Source organism: Prunus persica, chromosome G3 (genome assembly GCF_000346465.2).
Source record: "Prunus persica cultivar Lovell chromosome G3, Prunus_persica_NCBIv2, whole genome shotgun sequence".
In the NCBI taxonomy this organism is placed as follows: Eukaryota; Viridiplantae; Streptophyta; class Magnoliopsida; order Rosales; family Rosaceae; genus Prunus; species Prunus persica.
The window spans coordinates 16,538,056-16,558,623 of record NC_034011.1 but is presented as its reverse complement, the minus strand read 5'-3'; the positions used below and the strand labels follow the sequence as shown (position 1 = coordinate 16,558,623).

General features: G+C 34.8%; 2 protein-coding genes across 6 annotated transcripts; one reads left to right on the top strand and one right to left on the bottom strand.

Moving 5' to 3' along the window:
* Positions 691 to 6,017, top strand: LOC18782100. 4 transcript variants are annotated; one of them, XM_007215768.2, is made up of 9 exons: positions 691 to 712; positions 832 to 949; positions 2,425 to 2,671; positions 3,845 to 3,916; positions 4,020 to 4,087; positions 4,229 to 4,382; positions 4,922 to 5,002; positions 5,102 to 5,191; positions 5,543 to 6,017. In XM_007215768.2, exons 1-9 carry the CDS (start codon positions 706 to 708, stop codon positions 5,618 to 5,620), a joined length of 915 nt encoding a protein of 304 aa, XP_007215830.2. In that variant the 5' UTR covers positions 691 to 705; the 3' UTR covers positions 5,621 to 6,017. The 4 variants fall into 4 exon arrangements, with proteins under 4 accessions (XP_007215830.2, XP_020416055.1, XP_020416053.1 ...); XM_020560466.1 differs by lacking the exon at positions 691 to 712 and adding an exon at positions 1,828 to 1,873 and having other exon boundaries at positions 726 to 949; XM_020560464.1 differs by lacking the exons at positions 691 to 712; positions 832 to 949 and adding exons at positions 1,213 to 1,370; positions 1,487 to 1,873.
* On the bottom strand, positions 8,970 to 11,774 carry LOC18783612 (eukaryotic translation initiation factor 5). Of its 2 annotated transcripts, none has more exons than XM_007215338.2 (2): positions 11,647 to 11,774; positions 8,970 to 10,877 (listed from the first exon to the last, which is right to left on the bottom strand). In XM_007215338.2, exon 2 carries the CDS (start codon positions 10,517 to 10,519, stop codon positions 9,203 to 9,205), a length of 1,317 nt encoding a protein of 438 aa, XP_007215400.1. In that variant the 5' UTR covers positions 10,520 to 10,877; positions 11,647 to 11,774; the 3' UTR covers positions 8,970 to 9,202. The 2 variants fall into 2 exon arrangements, with proteins under 2 accessions (XP_007215400.1, XP_020415186.1); XM_020559597.1 differs by having other exon boundaries at positions 8,970 to 10,866; positions 11,647 to 11,767.

Below are 20,568 nucleotides of genomic sequence, written 5' to 3'. Positions count from 1 at the left end.
ATATGAAACCTCAAGAGCATGAGATAAATTTTAGGCTTAATCGACCTGTCATTTTTTAGAAGTATCATGTTGTTTTGATCGATTTGACAGTGAGAGGCAATGTCAACCACAAAACTTTGGTAAAAAGAACAATGCGAGTCACTTTAACTTGCTTGAGGGAACAGTTGCAACATTTTTCTTTTGTTGCTTTTGAATTTCAAATCACACTTGTGGAATAGTGACTAGAAATTGCAAGGTATCATAGGATCAAAATTGCATTGAAATTCACCGAAAGCTTGACCAAAATTTCCACTCAACTACCTCTTAAATCTCCTAATTTTGTGAGATATTATACCGACATTGTCAACGTATTGCTGAAATGATTTGGAGAGATATTTCAGTAATACTACCCCGTCAAACACTTGTTCACCCTTTTTCAGTACCATCCCCAACTTAACGCAACCAAACTCACGATAATTGAGCAACACGACAAAAAAAAAATGGTGAGAGAGAAATTGAATGACTAAAAAGTAAAAAGAAAACGAGGAAATCGGTGAAAGGAGGAAGAAGAGGAAGAGTGGGATGTGATGTGTGTGTGGCGTGGTGGGGTTATTTTCACATTTGCGGTTAGAATCTCTCTCTCTCTCTCTCTCTCTCACCTTTCCCTCTTCGTCCCACTCTCTCCCATTTCTACAGAGTCGTGCGTACAAGTACAATGTCCCTTAAATGCTTGGTTTCTTCGCTTCCCTACCCAAAACAAGAAAAATGCTTGCTTTCTTTCTAATGGGTTTTTGGGTGTTGTGTTGGTGATTTTATTAATATTATTGTTGTTGTAAATTTGAAATACTGTAGTGTGTACTACGACAACACTCCATCTCTTGCTTCGTCGTTTCAAGCTACACAAGCTACAAGGCAAAAGATTGCTGCTTTCTTCCTTTCTTCCATTGCAGAGAATCCCATTCCTATTCTTGTAAGCTTCCCTCCTTCTCTCTCTCTCTCTCTCTCTCTCTCTCTCTCTCATTTAATCTTTCCCTCATGCCAATCAATCATAACTTAACTTCTTTTATTTTTGTGGGCATATCATTTTCTAACCTCTCTCTCACATTGTGCATTTCTGGTGTTGTATTTGATTTGGGCAGTTCTTCCAAGTTTTTGGTTTCTGGGTTTTCTTTTTTTTTTTTTATTTTGAAAAAAAAGAATTAACAAAAAAGATCAAATCTTTTTCTTTTTCTTTGGATAATTTTTATTGCATTTTTTCTGTTGGGTTTTCTTTGTGTCTTTTCAATGTCGTTAATTTTTTTGTTGTCAACTATATTCTGTTCAACTTCCTACAGCTGCATTTTCTGCTTTTAATCCCTATCCATTATCGCTTCTCATTTTTTCACAAAAAGGTACATTGACTTTTGATATCTTTCCCCTTTTTTGTTTGTTGCTCGGCTTTACCTCTCCTATTTTCCTTTCCTTTTTCCCTTTCGTGCCTGATGGTCCTTTATTGATCTTGATGCAGCTTGAGTGTTGCTCCTTTGCCTCTACCTCCTTTTTTGGGATTCTTCTCGCCATTCTTTAGTATTTGTTTTCACAATGTATGGATAATTATTTTGATGCATTGATAATTAGGTTTCACGGTTGCATTGATGGCTGCTCAATGGTTTCAGAAAATTCCTTTAATTCCTGAGAAAACAGAGTGAAAGGGAGGAAACCAATGTTTTGGATTTTTGTGTTGGATCTTTCTTCATCTTTAAATTATATAAATATTCGTCTTCGAGTAGCTGAATTTCAAGATTAGAAGATCTGGTTTCATATTGTTCCAGTTATTTTTGTCTCACTTCTTTCTCTTTTGATGACTAGGGTTCGTTTCTATAGCGATGCTAACATTCTTTTGACTGTGTTAAAGGTGATATTCGCAAAACTTCCTTGCTTCTTAGTTGCACCATTTGCAAATTTCTTAGCGCTCTATGAGATATGGTCTGTCTTTTTGTGCATGGATAGTTAATGTTCCTGCTCTTTTGTTCTGAGTAGACGGTTGAAATGAGAGAAAATTATTGCTTTCAATATCTGCTTGATCAAGTGGATGCTTTATTTATCTTATGACCAAACAGTATGAGCTTCAAGATTTGTTTAGGTGGCCTTTCAGTATCCTAAGTTGTCCCATCAATTAGAACAGAACATTTGGCTTTTAATTTTCATCATTTTTTTCACAATTTTTTGCTTCTTATACTTCGTATTTTATTTTCTTTGTTCTTTCCTCTTTTCATTTGTCTAAGGGCTTCAGTTTCTGTTGCAGATTTATATTTCCTTTACTGGATTGTTTTAATGGTTTATTGTTTTGAAATTATACGGAGTTATGGTGATATTTTAGTTCTAACTTTTGGTGGAAATTGAAATTTGAAATTCCAGTTAGGTTGTTTAGATGATTCTAAAGTGATTTTCTTTTGTAATTTAAAGGATGGGGGATCATTTTGTGTTGTTTGTTGATCGACTGATCACTGAATCTACCCTAGAAGCTGTTATAGAGAGCACATATCAGTTGCAGCACCCAACACTCACAGCAAGCCAAGATACTATGGACTCTTCCCATAAAATAGATGTGAATGGGTCATCTTCTAGTAAATTTGTACAGTGTAGGATTTGCCATGATGAGGATGATGATTCAAACATGGAAACACCATGTTCTTGCTGTGGCAGCTTGAAGGTCAGTTGTCCACTGGCATTTCTGTTGAAACTTCTTCTCGTGTGTGCTTTTTAAAGACTCGACTGAATCTCTTGTTTCCTCTAAACTTCTTTCTCATGCATCGATGTTAATGACAGTTCCCACATAATTCTACGAACAAGTAGTCCCTTTTTCTTTTCTCCTTTTTCAATTTTATTTAGTTTGATCAGACTCATAAATATTCATTTCTATTGCTTCAAAGTTGAAAAACTTATGTCTTGCGTCATTGATTCTCTTCATCAAATTCATCCCCTTGCTTATAAACAAAATTCTTACACAGAAATCTCAATTATTTAATTTTCTAACTAGGCTACCCATCTTTTCCTATTTTATGGTGTTTATGTAAATATGCTTAATGATGATGGTCCATGTTGTTTGCCAAACTTCAATAATTGGGCTTCTACTTTAGAATTACAGTTCCCTCAGTACGAATATCCCTCTTAAATAAGTGGTTTATGTTACCGAATTAAAAGTTTGGGAACACAGACCAAAAAATTGAGAAGCCATGTCTCTATGAGTTCAGTCGAACATACTGCAATATAGTTCCTTTATGGATATTGTAATCTGATTTAGACTTTAAAAAATGTTCAAATCAAGTTTGAAGCAGAACACCATTTTTAACGAGAGTTAAATAGTCAACTGATTTCGTAGTAGCAGGGAAAACTGCACTTTGAACTCTAAGATTTTCAAATTTATGAATTCTGAATTTCTTTTCAAGCATCATATTATAAGGGCATGTATGTATACGTATAGATATATAATATCCAGAATCTTGAAGACGTTGATTTAATTTCTGGATAATATGTCTACTTCAGATCAAAACATGTTGAAAGTGGCATAGGAAAAATCTTCTGGAATAATTTGGAATATATAGTATAAGAAGCAAGACCGTACCACAAGTAATAACTCTCAACCAAGTTTGGACTCCTGATTGTGGCCATGGTTTACTGAGTATGATACAGATGGTCATGTCAAGTTGTTTTTTCGTAGCTTATTTATTCATTCCATCAAGTACTATTACACATCAGAGGGATTTACCAAAACAGCTATTTTCTTTGTCTTCCCCTTTCTCTGGCGCCTGCTTTCTGGCCATGGCAAGTATTCAGTTGGATTTATATTACAGTCATTTATTTACTTGATATTCATATTTTGCAGTATGCTCATCGTAAATGTGTTCAGAGGTGGTGCAATGAGAAGGGTGATACAATATGTGAGATTTGCCACCAGGTATGCCATTGTTTTACTGAACATGTTTCAGACTTTAGTTATGTTTTATGACCTTATTAAACTGGGAGAACTTTCCTTTTTCCTGTTGATTGTGAAATTGCAGCAATTCACGCCAGATTATACAGCACCACCTCCTCTATTTCATTATAGTGGTATTCCGATGAACTTCCGGTATCTCTCTACCTATCCATTATACACTCAAGGTTTTCTATTTTGCTTCAACAAAGGATCACTTATAAGTATAACTCATTGAGAATTATAAACTCATTGAGAATCATAAAAGTTATACTCAAATTGTTGTTACCATCTTAGGGGGAATTGGGAGATTTCCAGAAGGGATCTGCAGAATCCTCAATTTATAGCAATGGTTACTGCTGATCATGAATACATGAATACCGACTTTGATGATGAATACTCAGCTCCCTCTTCAAGAAGCTTGATATGCTGCCGTGTAGTTGCTATCATCGTAATCTCTCTCTCTCTCTCTCTCTCTCTCTCTCTCTCTCAGGTGCATTTTGATAGTAAGGGAAAAAAGAAAAATGGTACAGAATTTCCGACATCTTACTCAAAGAAAGAATCTTTCCTGCTGAGTATTTTGTTTTTCCATAGTATGACATTCAAGAAAACCATTGGGTTCTCCTCATCTGTTTGTTTCAACAGAACACTCTCGTCTTTATATCGGGCAACCTATATTTGGCAGAACATATAATCATGAAACTTGAATAAATGAATCTCTCTTCTGATCATTTAAGTCTGAATATAATTTCTTATAAACAAACAGTATCATATTTCGAAATTGTTCATGGCCATTTTTTCTAAGGTGGAATACGCTACCCAATGACCTTTGGGATTCTTTTGAAACTATTGGAGAATTTTTGTGTTCTGAATTTTAGCCACAAAAGAACATGATATGTCAAGTCTGATGAGTTTCAAATAATTGGTATTTTGGACTTCTGTACTTCACCATATTTTACAGCATGTGCTTACATATTTGTTTATTTTCAGTTTATGGTTCTTCTGGTTTTACGCCATACTCTTCCATTCTTAATAAGTGGAGCTGGAGAGTACTCATTGACATTGTTCACAGTAAGTTTGGCTAGCGCAGTTCTCTTTTTCCTTTTTAAGGATGAAATGCTCTTCAGGAAAATGTAAAAGAAACATATTGATATCTTCATTATGCTGCAGTTACTGATGTTGAGAACGATTGGGATTCTATTTCCAATCTATATCATGGTTAGAGCATTCACTGCTATCCAACGTCAGCGGCGTCAACAGGTTAGTCATATAAGAACTCATTAACCATGTCGGATTCACTTCATCATTTTATTGAAACACTGAGCAGCATCCATGACTTCCACTATTACTTCCTGTGTGTGCACGTGTTTTTGCCTGTAACAAGTTAATGCAATTCCATAGAAATCATGAATCTTATCATAGTTTTGTCTCTTACGCACTTCTGTTCTGGTATTAAGTTAATATAATATTTGTAGAAATCATCGTATGCACATGACATTGTTCATCTGTGTAAGCATTGCTTTTCATTAAACAATACAGTGGATCTGGAATAAGCAAAGCATTAATTCTGATTGAAATTGACAGCTGAATTTGTTGGTTAATGTGCACTAGGATCCTGAAATTTCCCTTGCCACATCCGACGAAGAAAATGACTTGGCATATCCATCACGCTTGATTCAAATTCGATAATTGATTCAGCCACCACTCTTGGCTGGTGGAATCATTTGCTATCACTGCAACATCCCAGAAACCGATCAATAATCAAGATCTGCAATTATGTGTAATGCAGATGAACATGATCAGTGACATCATCATTTCAAGACAATGTGCTCGAAGCATCGATTACTGGCAAAACTTTTGCTTACCACGATTCTGAAGGCCGTGTGTAGACAGCATTGGATATAAGCTTTTTTCTTTTCAAGTACAGCATACAAATTATGGGAAGCCTAGAAATCAAAGCTGCATGTAAATTTTGATAGTAAGTTGATGTATTTTATCCAAAAGGAACATGATTGCCGCTTTCACTTTTAATATGCTCCCTTCAAGATCTTGTTTATAAATTACACACAAAAAAAGTTCCAAGAGTAAATTTTCTATTATGGGCCGATGCTCTAGCCACCATAAGTATGGAAAAACTAAGCAGAAAAGAACTTTTCCAATGACGAGTTCGATTGGCTTGTCATCCAAGGAATAGGGTGCATACAGGAGATTTGCTCAAATTAAACATAAGATTGAATAATTGTGATTGTTATTATATTTCTCCAAGAGGAGGATATATGTACAAGTACAAGTTGATTTTTCCTACAAGTAAAAGTAATTAGCTATTACAAGGAATCCTAATTAGGTAACGTGAATTACACCAAGAAATCATGGATCACAAGATCTCTGAATTATGGCTCACACTAACACTCCCCCTTAAGTTTGTGCGTGGATATCTTTTATGCCCAACTTGTCAAGTGAGTTGTGAAAAACCTTTGTTAACATTGTATGCGTTAAGACATTTGCCAGATATTCTTCTGACTTTCCAAATGGTATATCGATTAGCTTATCTACCAGCTTCTCCTTGATATAATGCATATCCACTTCAACATGCTTAGTTATGTCATGTTGAACTGGATTAGCTATCTCTCTCGCAACTTGGTTGTCACAGTAAAGCTCCATGACTTTCTTTGGTGGAAAATCAATTTTGGATGGGAGTATCCTTAGCCAAAGAAGCTCACAAACTTCATGTGCTCTGTCCCTGTATTCTGCCTCAGCTGAAGATCGAGCCACTACATTTTGCTTCTTACTTCGCCATGTAACCAAATTACCCTTAATGAAAGTGAAGTAACCTGATGTAGAACGTCTATCTGTTATATTGTCTGCCCAATCTGCATCTGTATAATCTTTGACATCCAAATGTCCCAGTTTCCAGAATATCATGCCTCGGCCTGGAGATTTATTTAAATAACTCAAAATCCTCATAACTACCACTAAGTGATCCTCACATCATCAAGGCACTTCATGTTGATTGGACAACGATGGTCTGGTTCCAACCAAAAGCTCTTGAGCTCAACAAAGTAGGATGCAATATCACTACCTGCTTAAGTAATACAAGTTGCTTTACACCGTAATTCATAAATCTACGACTCATCAAACGTGTCATAATACATTTGGGCTATACTCTCCCAAATATATTTAGTTGTTGGTAGATCTAAGAACAATTTTACCAAATCAAGTTCCATGGTTTTTATCAACCATCCTTTAACAATGGAGTCCTCAATACACCATGAATCAAAGCCGGAGCATCTTTCTTTACTTGAGCCACATTTCCTGTCAGATAACCTCTTTTTCCCTTGCTTGACACATGAAGCAACATCATCTTCGACCAAGTGCTATAGTTCTTTCCATTCAACCGTATAGTGAATGGGGCAGTAGAAGTATCATTGCAAACTGTAACAATTGGCTGCGCCATGTCAAGATTTTTGCAGGTTTTTGAAGCACTGGAAGCACTGGATTTTGCGGATGCGGTGTGGTTGTCTGGGGTATCTTCGAAAGCCATGGAGGAGAGAGAACAAGTTTGGATGGGTTGGTGTTGTAGGAATCTTTTGCCGCACTAGGGTTTTTTTTGTTTTTGTTTTTATTTTTTGGTATTTGGTGCTAGAGGATGTCGATGGGTAGGGTTTGTATTTTTGTTTGAGAGACCGGGGTTTAGTTTGAGTTGGTATCAAAGCCGGTTAACCAAGAGGAGGATTAGAGGGGCAAGGCTATCAGGACAAAGGCGCACGGCTAACAGGACAAAGGGGCACGGACTAACAGGATCTATAACTTTAATTGATATTATATTTCTAAAAAATGGGTATATACAAATACAAGTTGACTTTTCTACAAAGAGAAATAATTAACTAATTACAAGGAATCCTAACTAGGTAATTATTCTAACTAGGTATTTTTGGCAATGCTTGCCATTTCGAGGATGAGCCCAGAAGTATGGGTCAACCGACCCCCATCCTCTCTAATGCATATCCTGAACAAAGATGGTTTACCATGCCCCCCAAGGAGTGCTTAATGTTTGCGGATGTGTGGGCTTCTCGACGTATCCGGTTGTCTTATGACTACGTCTTTTTATTAGTCCTCCTTCCATGCAGCTGTGATGTTTTATTTCTTGTTGTTTGTTGTGCCTAGCTGCTTTATGGGTTGTGTACTTCTCTTGGCTGTTTGTCTTTTTATGAAAATTCTATATTTCAGACCAAAAAAAAAAAAGAATTACACCAGAAAATCAGGGATCACGGGATTCTTGAATTATAGCTCACACCAACAGATTTATTTTTCATTATTTTTAAAATTGGGTTTTAGTTAGAAGTAAAAAAATTGATGAAAATTTGTCGACTATTAGAGTTGTAATGGACTATTTCTTAATGACGTGCATCTCTCCATACGCAAGAGGGAATCAAGCCCTGAATAGGTGACACTGAACCCAATTCTTAACCATCAAGACAGCCTTAAACTCACATTCAACTTCAATCTGCCTCAAAATCACATTCAACTTCAATCTTTTTCACCCAGCGAGACCGTGACACGACGTGGTGTTAATGTTATAACACATTTTATATATTAATAATATACCCTCAAACATAGCCCAAGTTTCTTATAAAGCTTTCTACACAAATTCTTTTCATTCCACCTCCAAAGCTACCATCCGCATTCAAATTAAAGCCAGCCAAAAGGAATCCAGTGAAGAAGGCTTAAAGTTAGAGATCCCGTTAGCCTCATACCATTCACTAGCAATACATGCATGAGATTTATTGTTGGGAGAATTTGAGGGGCCAAAGGCGCAGGGTTCAGAAAGGGAGGAAAGGTTTGAGCCTCTTGCCCCGGTGTCCGCAAGTTCCCCGCCTAAAGCCCCTCCCTCAAATTGTGGTATCGGCTACCACCAGTCGACATCGGAGAACAATTGAAGTCTTCATGTCAGTAACAAAATAGAAACATGAAATTGGTTGAAGGGATCAAGAGGCATCAGCAATTTTGTTGGCAAAGTAAAATGAGATCACGGTTAAAATTTTGAAACATGCAAATAGCAACATATATTGGAAACAATATTCAACATTCCGATACCAAAATCAAAATCCCAGATAACACACAGATCTTATAGGTACTGCAGGACATAATAGAAATTTTTGACAGTACTGGACTAAGAGCAACACCTCTTTATTTCACGTTATTGGTGACGACAACAAGCCTAGCAACAACAGAAGACATGAGCAAGAATAAAAAGAATAAAAAATGAAAACATTAATCCTCCTCCGTTTCGGACTCAGCACTCTGGAGCCAGTCAATGAATGGTTTGGCGTTCTTCCAAATCTGAGAGTTCTTGCTCCCACCCTTCAGTCCCTCTTGATACCACTGCACTATGCATTCTTCCTCCAAGATATCAACATCATAGAGAGCTTTTAAAACAAGGGCAACTTCCTTCAAGGCACTTGAGCTCGACTTCCCACAGAAGCCTTCAATTGCTTGAAGCAAGAGCAATTGAGATTCCTCATCCTGAGCAGCAGCTACAGCAAGGTAGTTTATCTTCTTGGATACCTCTTTTGCAAACCCTTTCTCTAGGCCCCCAAATAGCGCATCAAATAGAGCAGTCATTTTTTCCTTTGCAGACCCAGAAAGTGACCCCAGAAGGGATTGGAATTGTTTGGGTGAAATACCCTTATCCAGATTCTTTTTCAACTCATCCGTAAGTGTTCCTCGAGCAGTGGAGTTCCCATTTTCCAAACTCTCATTTGCCTTTGTTTCTGCCTTGGCCTTCTCTGGTTCATTGGTGGGAAGCATCACCATATCAGCTGTCGCATCATTCAACTGTTCTTGCATCCGTTGACGAGCTGCCTCTATCGACGTATCAGTTTGCCACTGAACATCATCATCATCATCATCAGCCTCCTCTTCATCAGCCTGGCTGGGAGTAGGTGATGTACGATCCTCATCAGAGGCACTTGTTTTCTTTTTTGAAGAGCTGGCCTTCACAGGGCCCTCCTTAGCAGAGGAAGTGCCCTTCTTCTTTGCCTCTTTCTTCAGTTTTTTCAGCTCCTCATCAGCAGCTTCACCTTCTTTTAGTCTTTCCTTCTCAGCTCTTCTCATTGCTTTCTTGTCTTTGGATCCCTTTTTCTGCTCAGGTGGGTTCTTAATAATGAAAGTAGTGAGCTTGTCCCTCATGTCCACATCAGACACAAAACCACAAGCAGCACATTTGAGCTGAATCATTTGAGTCTTCGTAATCAGTATCTCTGTTTCTGGATTTCCACATCCATAACACTGAACAAATTTCTTGATAAAGTTTTCAAGGAGGCCAGCTAGCTTAGCAGTGTCATGGGACCCATTAACAATAGAAGTCCCAGTTTTCTCATCAAACTTGGATTGTGCGCCAAGTTCACAACCAAAATACTTTGTAGTGTACGCAGCGGGCCTTGCCAAAGCCTTTGCGATATCAACCATGTTGACTATATTTGTCTTGATGCCATTTCCTCGGCCCTCAATTTTGGTAACCATTTTGGGCATCTTATACCTGTAGAAGGCATCATCACTGTTCCCAGCACCAATGTTCAGTAAAGCCATCTTGATAGAGAACAGAAATTAGAATGCAAATATAAGAGATATCACGAGATGGAAATGCTGGTAGATGCAATATCGTCTTCTAAGTTTTTCAAGACAAGAGAAGATTGATTTTTGGAAGCTATGAAAGGTTGCAACCAGTAGCAACCATGAAACTCGGGATATTCCTGATATGACAACCGATGCATACAGCTATTTCCTTTTAACAGGGGTCTGTTCTTTTTTCTTGAAGATGGACAATACTCTCCAAGCAACCCAATTGATCCCAAATAGAAAATGGCCTGCTCGGACATAAAAGAAACTTCACCGCTGACAACTTCACCTTGAAAATCTGAAGGTAACAGATACACCTGCAAGTTTCCTGAATCAAGAATGCTGAGGATTAAAATTCTAAAGAACTCTACAGATTAGAGAGTAGTCTATGGAACTACATGAAAGAAGAATCATGTAAAGAATAGACATAACTTTCCATCTCTCAAGCAACAATAATTCAAAAGGATAACACACTCTGTGATGGTTTATCATGCTAATGAAGATCATAAATAATTACAATGGTAAAGAATTCAAGTCAAGTCCCAACAGCTTACTACAAATCCAAAGAGACAATCCCAAATTTTTTTTGCAAACCAGTTCAATTGCCATCGCCGTTGCAAAATATATACAGAAAAAGTAAATAAATAAATAAAATTCCATCAGTTGCATATAACTATGGAGAATTATATATAAGAGAAAATCACCTACGCATATACTCCAAAGTTACCAACTTTATACGACAAACTGAAATCATATTATTAGGTAAGAACATATATTTTTTTGGAATAGATATTATTAGGTAAGAACATATATTATACAATCAGTTCCGAAGTAAACATTCAACAGACAAATTTCACTAACAACCATCATCGCAACTCAACTAAACCCAACAACAACCCCAAATCCAATCCAAAAACATCAAAAAATCAAAAAATCAAAAAATCAAATTCCAATTAACCCTAAAATAACTGAGATGACTCAAAACATGTAAACAATCGAAGATAAATAAGATCCAATCGTGAATAAATATAACAAAACAATATTCAAAATCAAACGAAAATTACAATCATAGATAAATGCTGAACTGAGGCTCCTACCTGAAATCCGATAGAGATCGAAGTTCTGCAACGAAAGAAAACGAAGAGTTTCAGAGATAGAAGATGATGGGATTTAGGGTTTCAATGCTTTGGGAGTGTGGCTCAAGAGAGGTGGTCTTGCTATCTCTTATATATAGATATATGCGGTTGAGGGCGACACAGAGAAATTATCACGTGTTGCAATGACCAATTTTATATTTGGTGGTATTCAATTTGTTTTTTGATTTCTATATATCAAGATCAACTGGAGATAAAAAAAGAAAAAACTTAAGAGCCGTTGGTTCTTTTGAATAATCGTTGACCATATTTTTGATGTGATTTTTCCAGTTGATGCTAAGATAATAGTTCCTAAACAAATGAAAATTAAAAAAGATCATTTATAACACGCAACGTACTACACAGATCGCCTTGTCAAAATAGAGGTGTCAAATAGGTTGGGCCGGCACAACCTATTTAGAGTTGGCTTATTTAATAAACGGGTTGTGCCGGGCTAGCTCATTTAGGAAAAACATCAATATGGGCTCGGGTCGTGCTCGTATCGAGCCACTAAACAGGTTGATATGGGCCCATGCCAAATTTGACTTATGTATTTCTTTTTATTTTTATAATTATTTCTTCATCTTCATTTAATTATTTTTTTACAATTATGTATATATTAATATTATTTATTATTTATTTATTTAAAAAAAGGTCAATAACTTTATTTAAATTATATTTCCATAGAAAATGACTTAGATTATTGTTTCGGTTTTAAAAATTGAAACTTAAAAAATACAATTATTATTTTATATATAAAGAAAACAATAAATTTAAGATATAAATATAATAATATTATGTATTATTTTTCTCTAAAATAACTATAATTTAATAAATAGACTTTAAACAAGCCAGTCCATTAAATTTCGAACCGGTGGACCTAATTATCTCATCCAATAAACCCATTTCTGAATTTGTTTAATTCTAAATTCAGGTCATGAAGGACGCAACAGTACCACAAACTCAATGGTGGAACTACATAGTGGGCTAACGTGGGTTGTAGCTTAGGTAGGTTTTTGAAGGGAAAAAAAAAACTATATATCATATCAACTTGTCATTCCCACTTGTAGTTGGGACCCTCATTTCGTGGTTTTCTTGGCATTTTTTCCACTTTTATTTTTATTTTTATTTTTATTTTTATGAAAACATATTTTTTAAAATTATATATAATAAAAAAAATTACAACACATTCATAGGGAAATATTATTTTTCTGAAGTCTGTTTGTATTCAGCAGAGAATATATGTGAAAAAGTTGGTCCAACATATGGAGCCTGTTTAGTCTGTTTAATTGGATCACTTGCAATTATGTTTGTTGAGCATATATTCATTTTAATCAAATATTTTTTTTTAATTTAATATGTATTTATTTTATGCTAAAGTTTATTGAAAATTTGACAATGGAGCTATGAATTATCATGACTTTTATGATTTAATGTATACTTTTATTTCTATCCAAAAAAAAAATTTAACAAATTATAAGTAAAATAAGATCATCATATTTTACGCTAAAAGTTTTAGCTAGTCCACCCGTAAAAAGATTCATTCCACAAACTAAACCCCTAACAAGAAACTAGTGACTCAGTGAAATATTTGAATAATTTTTAGGCGAAACCCATGCAAAATTTGATAGAGAAACCCAACTTCCCCAAAATGCCAACTATGTTTGCACTCTGCAACACTTATGGCTGCATTCAATTGAGATTTTATCATATTTTTAAAGAAGTTTAAAAGTCCATGTGTATTCAATTCAATCATGATTTTATAGAAGTCTATAAAAATATGGGTTTATTCAATTCAGACTACATAAAAGTTTGGGTGTATTAAAAAACTCATTTGATTTTAAAGGAGATATAAAAAGTTGTGGATTTCATTTATTTTTAGAATAATTTTAGGCCATAACAAATATTTGCTTCCTCCTAGAAAATTTGATAGATATGTTATTTTTATTCTTAATATATAATTTCACCACTTCTACTACCACCTTATCATGGTGACCACCATTGTTACAGTCGTAGCCACATCCACCACCACCACCGCCGCAACCCCCACCACCACTGTAGCCACCCAAGGGCAGTCTTATGTTCTGGAGGCCTTAGGCAAACAACTTAATTGATATTTATGAGATTTTTTTTTGGTTAACTAAAAAAATAAAAATATATGAACTCAAATTCACAAATGTAACTTACAAAACAACTTTATAAAATGCATCAATAAATTACTTAAATATCATTCGTCTTACATTTTTTGATGCAAAAGTATCAATTAATTTTACATATAATCAAGTTGACATTCCTTTGGCAATTTTTACATTGACATCGAATATATCATTCTCTTGTAATTTTTATTTTTATTTTTATAATAATAGAGATGATTAAGCGAGATTAGCTAATCAGTGAAGGTCATAGGATGCAAGCATCCATCCTTAATCCCGAAGGAGAACAAACCTACACTTTCGGGAGCCCCCAGCCCATCCCTTATATTATTACTGAAAAAGGGAGAAAAAAATAATACACCAGGGACAGAGCCAAAAAGCCAGCAAAAAAATACAATAGCCGCAAGTGCTAATAAAGAAGAAAATAACCAAACTAGCAAAACCTATAATTAGGTCGAGAAGAAAGGGTTTAGTTCCCTAATTTATTCATCACAGTTGATGATGCACTCAAAGTGGAGATTAGGTTTTGATGCAAACCTAGGAAGGAAAGGATGCTAGTTCTCTATTCCTGGGGTGGCCGATTTTGGCTAGGTGGGAGGAGCAAGGTGGTATTCTAAGTCCTCTCTTTAAACTAGCTCAAAAACCTTAATTTTCTCAAGTGACAAAGTTCACTTATATTGACCCACAAGAGGGAGACCAAGGTAAAACCGGCCATGGGGTGTTATTTGGGCTTGTTGGGCTCAAATGGTCATTCTACTATGCTCACATTCTCTTAATTAATTCAACCTTTATTAAATTAATAAGTCTATGCACATCATTTTATTTCCTTTCATCTAACCTCATTGGTGTGCGATCCATTAGGTTCTAATCAGTAATGTAGTAAGCGATCCAAAACTCTTTTTTGATCGATTGTAAATTAAAACTCCCTTTTAATTCTCCCTTTAAGAGAACTAGCTTATATTTTGTTCCCAGGTCTTCCACAAACCATGTGACGTCTAACAACATGTCATGGTTGCCCAAGCCAATATAGAATGAGGTTGTGAACCTATTCAGTTGAAATTACCTTGCATTACGGTCCTGCTCTTAATCAATGCTCTTGATCATGCTCATTGGGGCACGAAATTCATGTCAAGCCCTTAGCATGATCTATTGCTTCATGTGATTCATTGGAGGGTGATTATAATCTCTATTATTGATCTAGCTCGTTGTTTTGGCCAAAGACTTTTCAAGTCACAACTTCTGAGCATTCTCCTTTTTTACTGAAGATAGAGATCCCTTGTTGTACACTCACATGTATCCATGAATTGATCATGAACCTTAGTCATTTATTTGGGTTATGCCCGATGGAACACAACGCTTCAACATCGTTAAGGGCCCATGATGCTTTCATGAGACAACTCGTGATGCCTCAAGTCAAGGACTAATTTGCACTGTTCCAACTTGAGAGATCCTGATTGACATGTAAGTAAAACTTCCATTCAAGTTCTATGTGTTGATCGCGTTCAGTGAATTCATTCTCTAACGAACACCCATACACTTATGTTAGTGTCTTCACACGAATGACTCGAGACCAGTCACCCTCTTGATTGAGCAGATACAATGCATGATGGTCTTTGTGGATTATCAATGTCCAGTTGATTATCCTATGACCATGAACAATTTAGGATGTGGACATGGTATAAAAAGGTCTCATGAACTTAACTTCTTTAAGTTACTTTCTACGTTCACGTTCCTTGGACTTATTGGTTAAGTAAATAACTAAGATAATTACTCAAAACAACATAATGCCCTTAGTTAATTAGGTGAAATATCCTTAGAGTTTACATCTCATGATTGGCTCTACCTCTAGGGCATATTTCTACACTCACAGTGTTTGTCAACTCGCTATATAATCAACTTAAATCAATCAAACCTACCATACAATGCATTTCCTTCCAATTTTGTGATAAAATAACATATAATTGACTAAATAAACATCCTCTAAAGTTCAATCAAAATTTCCAAATTTTTTTTTACAATTTTAGTGGTTTTTATTCAATTTTTACCGATATCAATAATTTCCACATATTTCAATGTTTTTGGACCCCCAATATTTATAAAACCCTCGATATTTTAGACCTTGCACACAATGTACTAGGGAAGGAGATCTCCTAGTCAAATGGCTAGAAAGGGAATTATTTAGTAATTAGATAATTACCTAGAAAATAAAGGATAATTCATGCCATTTCTTGCCCACAAGGGCAAATCAATTGGATAATTTATTCTAAAAGATTACGATCTAATCTTCATGATAGTGTGACCTAATGGACTTTGATCTCTTGATCTAGAGCAAAAGCCATATAAAAGGAAGAAGATAGCTCACAACGACAAAGGAATCAACTTTTCAATAATCAACTCGATATTAAGAGAATATGATCACTCATACTGAACCAAAGCCTTCAAAGAGCTCTTCTAGAAGGCTTATCATCAGCAATGGCTAGAGCCTCCATATGTCTTGGATTACTTTTTCTTCCTCTCTTTAGCTTACACCAGTAGCATTCCAGAGAATTTCAAGATATATATATATATATATATATATATATATATATATATATACTAATACCATTGTATTCAGAAAAGATTGAGGTCGATACAAGGACGGACTTATGCCTAGGCTGGAGTGGGGGAATATTTTTTAAATCTTAAATATAGTTTATATTTTATAAGCTTATTCCTACTCTAATAAATATTTAGCCTACTGCACCAAATAAATATAGCCCACACCTGCATTGTTTTTTTTTTTTTATCGCTAATATAATAAACTAATAATAACCCAATCTAAATAAAATAAATATTAGCTCAATCTTCTTTTTAAAATAAACTCACTCCTCTTGAAGCATATAAAAAATAATACCACTGTATTCAGAAAAGGTTGAGGTCGATATACAAGTGAGTGGTATAATGTAGGACTTAAATATTCATCGTGTTGCATGCTTAGTTTACTTTTCTCAATTTCAATCAATTTTTGTTCAACTAAGTTAGAGTTCGATAAGTTTTCTATCCTTTTCTTTACAATCTTGTGGCTAGAGAAACAGTTGATAGAAAGAGTTGATTAAGATCAATCCACGTGGCTTGATTCACCTCTATGAGTTTCTGAATGAAATTATTGTGTACGTGTATTCTCATTATTTTCGAAAGAATTTAAATATGAGCTATTTACACTAATATTCTCTGAAGTTTTTCGTGTTTTCACATAATTCCTTAAGGTTCTAGAAATTACACAAATACCCCCTCATGTTTCAAAATGATTTCACATAACTCCAAAATCCAAAAAACCCTAAAATTGGATGTAACATGACTTATGAAAATACTAAAATACCCTTCATAATATTAGAATATTGTTTGGATTCAGTTGCACCTTAATTTCTATACATTTTTATAATAAAATTAAAAAAAACAAAACAAAACGAACAAAACTCCTACCCATCAAAAGCATCGTACTCTTCCACCAAGAAAAAAAAAAAAAAAAAAAAACAGATCGACTACCAGACATCTTGAGAGCCTACAGATGTATACATTCACTTATCTACTAGGTTCAAACTCGAGAAATTATAGAATATTATCGTAGACAAATATGCTACAATATATATTAGTTAAACTAAAATAAGCATATGGGGGAAAAATACACAGGTTTTAGGAGATGTGCGACCAAATATTAGAGGTCGTTTGTCTCACTTCAATATTATACATTGACTCCAGTAGATCCTATATACAAAACATATTATTTTGTACCTTTTTAAACACACATTTATCTACCTGCCTGCCGCACTTTCCTTTTTTTTTTTTTTCTGGACCACGCACGGCACTCCATGTTAAATGTTTGATAGTTTGTTTTGCTCATAGGACCTTCATGGACCACGAAAGAAACATCCCCCAGACAAACCACTTATTATTATAATTTATATAATTACTACGGAAAATGTGTCTCGTTTCTGGTACTAGTCAATCATTGCCCATTTTATTAAGCTAGAGTCTCTTTGAAATAGTTTTGTTAAATTAAAGCACTTCATTAGTTGCTTTCCATTTTAGCTTTCTCTCACATCAATTTTTAACAATAAGTGATTTTCTCATAGTTTACCAAACATGTTGGGCTTCCCAAATTTTTTTTAAAATCACTTATTACCCCAAATAAGCAATGCCAAACTAGTACTAAGTGCTTCTCTAGAAAACACGTATAATACCCATAGAACTTTTAAGTGTTTTCTATGAAACGAGAAAATAAAAATAAATGTTGTTAATTTCATATGTCCAAGATGCTTTGTCGATCAACCAACCATTATTTAGGGTTTAGGGTTTATGTCCAAGATGTTGTTAATTTCTAAATGTATATATACAGTCCTGATCTCTTGGACTACAGGTGTCCAAGAGATTTGTGGTCACTCACCGTCAGATGTAAATTCAACGGTTCACTCACTCTTGTACTCCTTTTAGAAAACTTTTTTGAACCATTGAATTAATATCCAACGGTGGGTGACCACAATCTCTTGGACCACTGTGGTCCAAGAGATCGGACCTGTATATATATATATATATATATATATATATATAAACATTATTGGCTAATAACACACAGCCAACTTATAAATTAAAATGTCCAATGTTAATACATATCCAAAATACATAACCCCAAAAGTCAGATCAAAATAGTTGTCTCTGGCTCTTTGCTACTTTGACCTCTAGGTTAACTTATCCCTATTAGATAATGTCCTCAAACACTTCCCAAACGTTGCTCATGGCTGCCGTACGCAGTTAATAAAATTCGTCATTGGTCATTGGAAACTTGACAACAATGCATGCCTAATCCAGCTAGAGCTGGCCACTCGTCAGTATCTGTTGACAGCCAAATGATACATAAGAAAACAAGCCATATGCAGAATAGGCAAACAAAGTTGGCTTCACAGAATATATCTTTACCTGCCCACCATTACATTCTTCTGGGTAGAGAAGCCTAAACTCTCTAGAGGCCCTTTTCTCTATCTCTTTTTTCTTTTCTTTCTTTTCTTTCTTCTTTTTGTTTCGCTTTTCGATTTGTTTTGTTTTCGAAATTACAGTGATCAATATTGGAGGAAATCTCACACTCAGATCATAAGCAGGAATATACAAAAAAACATGGCCAAGGCTTCTTCTTTGTGTTCTCTTCATGTACTACAGCCATCTATCCGGAGCAGTTGCAGTCGTCGTCATCATGTCATGCAAGTAAGAGCTCAGAGCTTAGATGAAGGTAACTCTCAATCCCTAGTTTTGTTATTTCGAAATATCTGAATTCATTGCCTTACTAAAAAAAAAAAAAACTAAAGGTCATCGTCATTGCAGTTTCCTTTCTGCAATGTTAGTGGCAACTACTTTTAGCAAATCTAAACAAGAACATATCAAAATATTCATCTATTCATCATTTATTATTTATTTATTTTGGATGAATGCACAACATATACGAAAGTCTAGCTTCTAACGCTCATAAAAAGTATCGTGGTTACACTATGTATTTTTCTCCTTACATTATAAATTCAACTAATATTTAATTTGTTATTATATGTTTTATATATATTTTTTTTTGGGGATGGAGATTTATACAAATATTGATTGGATTTAGGGTTTAGGGTGGGATATCGAACGTCTACCCACATGAGTGGCAGGAGTGATTCTGAAATTTAAGAGCCCTGTGCAAAATGAGTAATGGAGACTCTTAAAACATAGTCCTTAACCAAATAAAAAAATAAAAAATTGGACCATATATATTGATAGCAAATTTACAACTTAAACTCAGCGAAAGACAATCACATCAAATAAAAAATCATATAATAAATAATTAGGTTAATGAATTTTCTTGGATCAATAACTATACTATCAAAATTTAAAATATAATATTACATCCTTAATTATCTCAATTTGTCTTGGTCATATGAGGATGGACTTATTGATTTGGGGATTTTCTTCAATTATGATTTAGAAAAAAGGAACGAAAACTCTAAGAATTTGAGAGATATAATTGAGTTTGATTCATGAAACTTGCAAAAGAAGGCTACATGGCTTATGATGGCTGGGGGAAAAGAAAAATAAGGGTTTGGCTATGTTATATATATTACATTAATATATTATGTATGCAAAGTTTTTGTTTTTTGTTTTTTATTAATGTGTCTAGTATGGAAATTATTTTTTTTGGGTCTGCAAAGTTAATGCCAAATTTTATGTAGTATATATTATATTATTAATATTATATTAGTATATGTTATAATAAACTAACCTCAATCTGATTATTATTATAAAAAAACATAACCTCAATAGAATAACATATAATACAGTAATATAATATTTTTGGGGCCCTCTTGGAAATGGGGCTTGTGCTTGTGCTCAATTTGCACACCCCAAGATTACCTCCACCCCAAAGGACAAAAGCAAGGCAAAGGCAATGTAAGGTTTCTATTAATTTTGATAAGTTTTTCGGATAAGATTTTCAGTTACCACGTGTCACTATTTATTATAAAATTCTCACCTAAAAATTTAGATAACATTTTTAGATAAAATTTTCAAAATTTAATTTTCGGATAAGATTTTCGGTTGTCATGTGTCCATATTTTATTATAAATTTCACATCTCACTCATCATACAATTGAAATACTTACTCACTCATTGTCACATCCCGGGATTGGCTCCGTCATAACATGATATTGTCCACTTTGGGCCCCCCTCTCTGCCC

Excerpts from the sequence above, each read along its gene's own strand:
- LOC18783612 (XM_007215338.2), bottom strand. The coding sequence starts at position 10,519 with ATGGCTTTACTGAACATTGGTGCTGGGAACAGTGATGATGCCTTCTAC.
- LOC18782100 (XM_007215768.2), top strand. Across the intron at positions 4,088-4,228 it reads GGTATTCCGATGAACTTCCG|GGGGAATTGGGAGATTTCCA; the intron begins GTATCTCTCTAC and ends TTACCATCTTAG. Across the intron at positions 4,383-4,921 it reads GCCGTGTAGTTGCTATCATC|TTTATGGTTCTTCTGGTTTT; the intron begins GTAATCTCTCTC and ends GTTTATTTTCAG.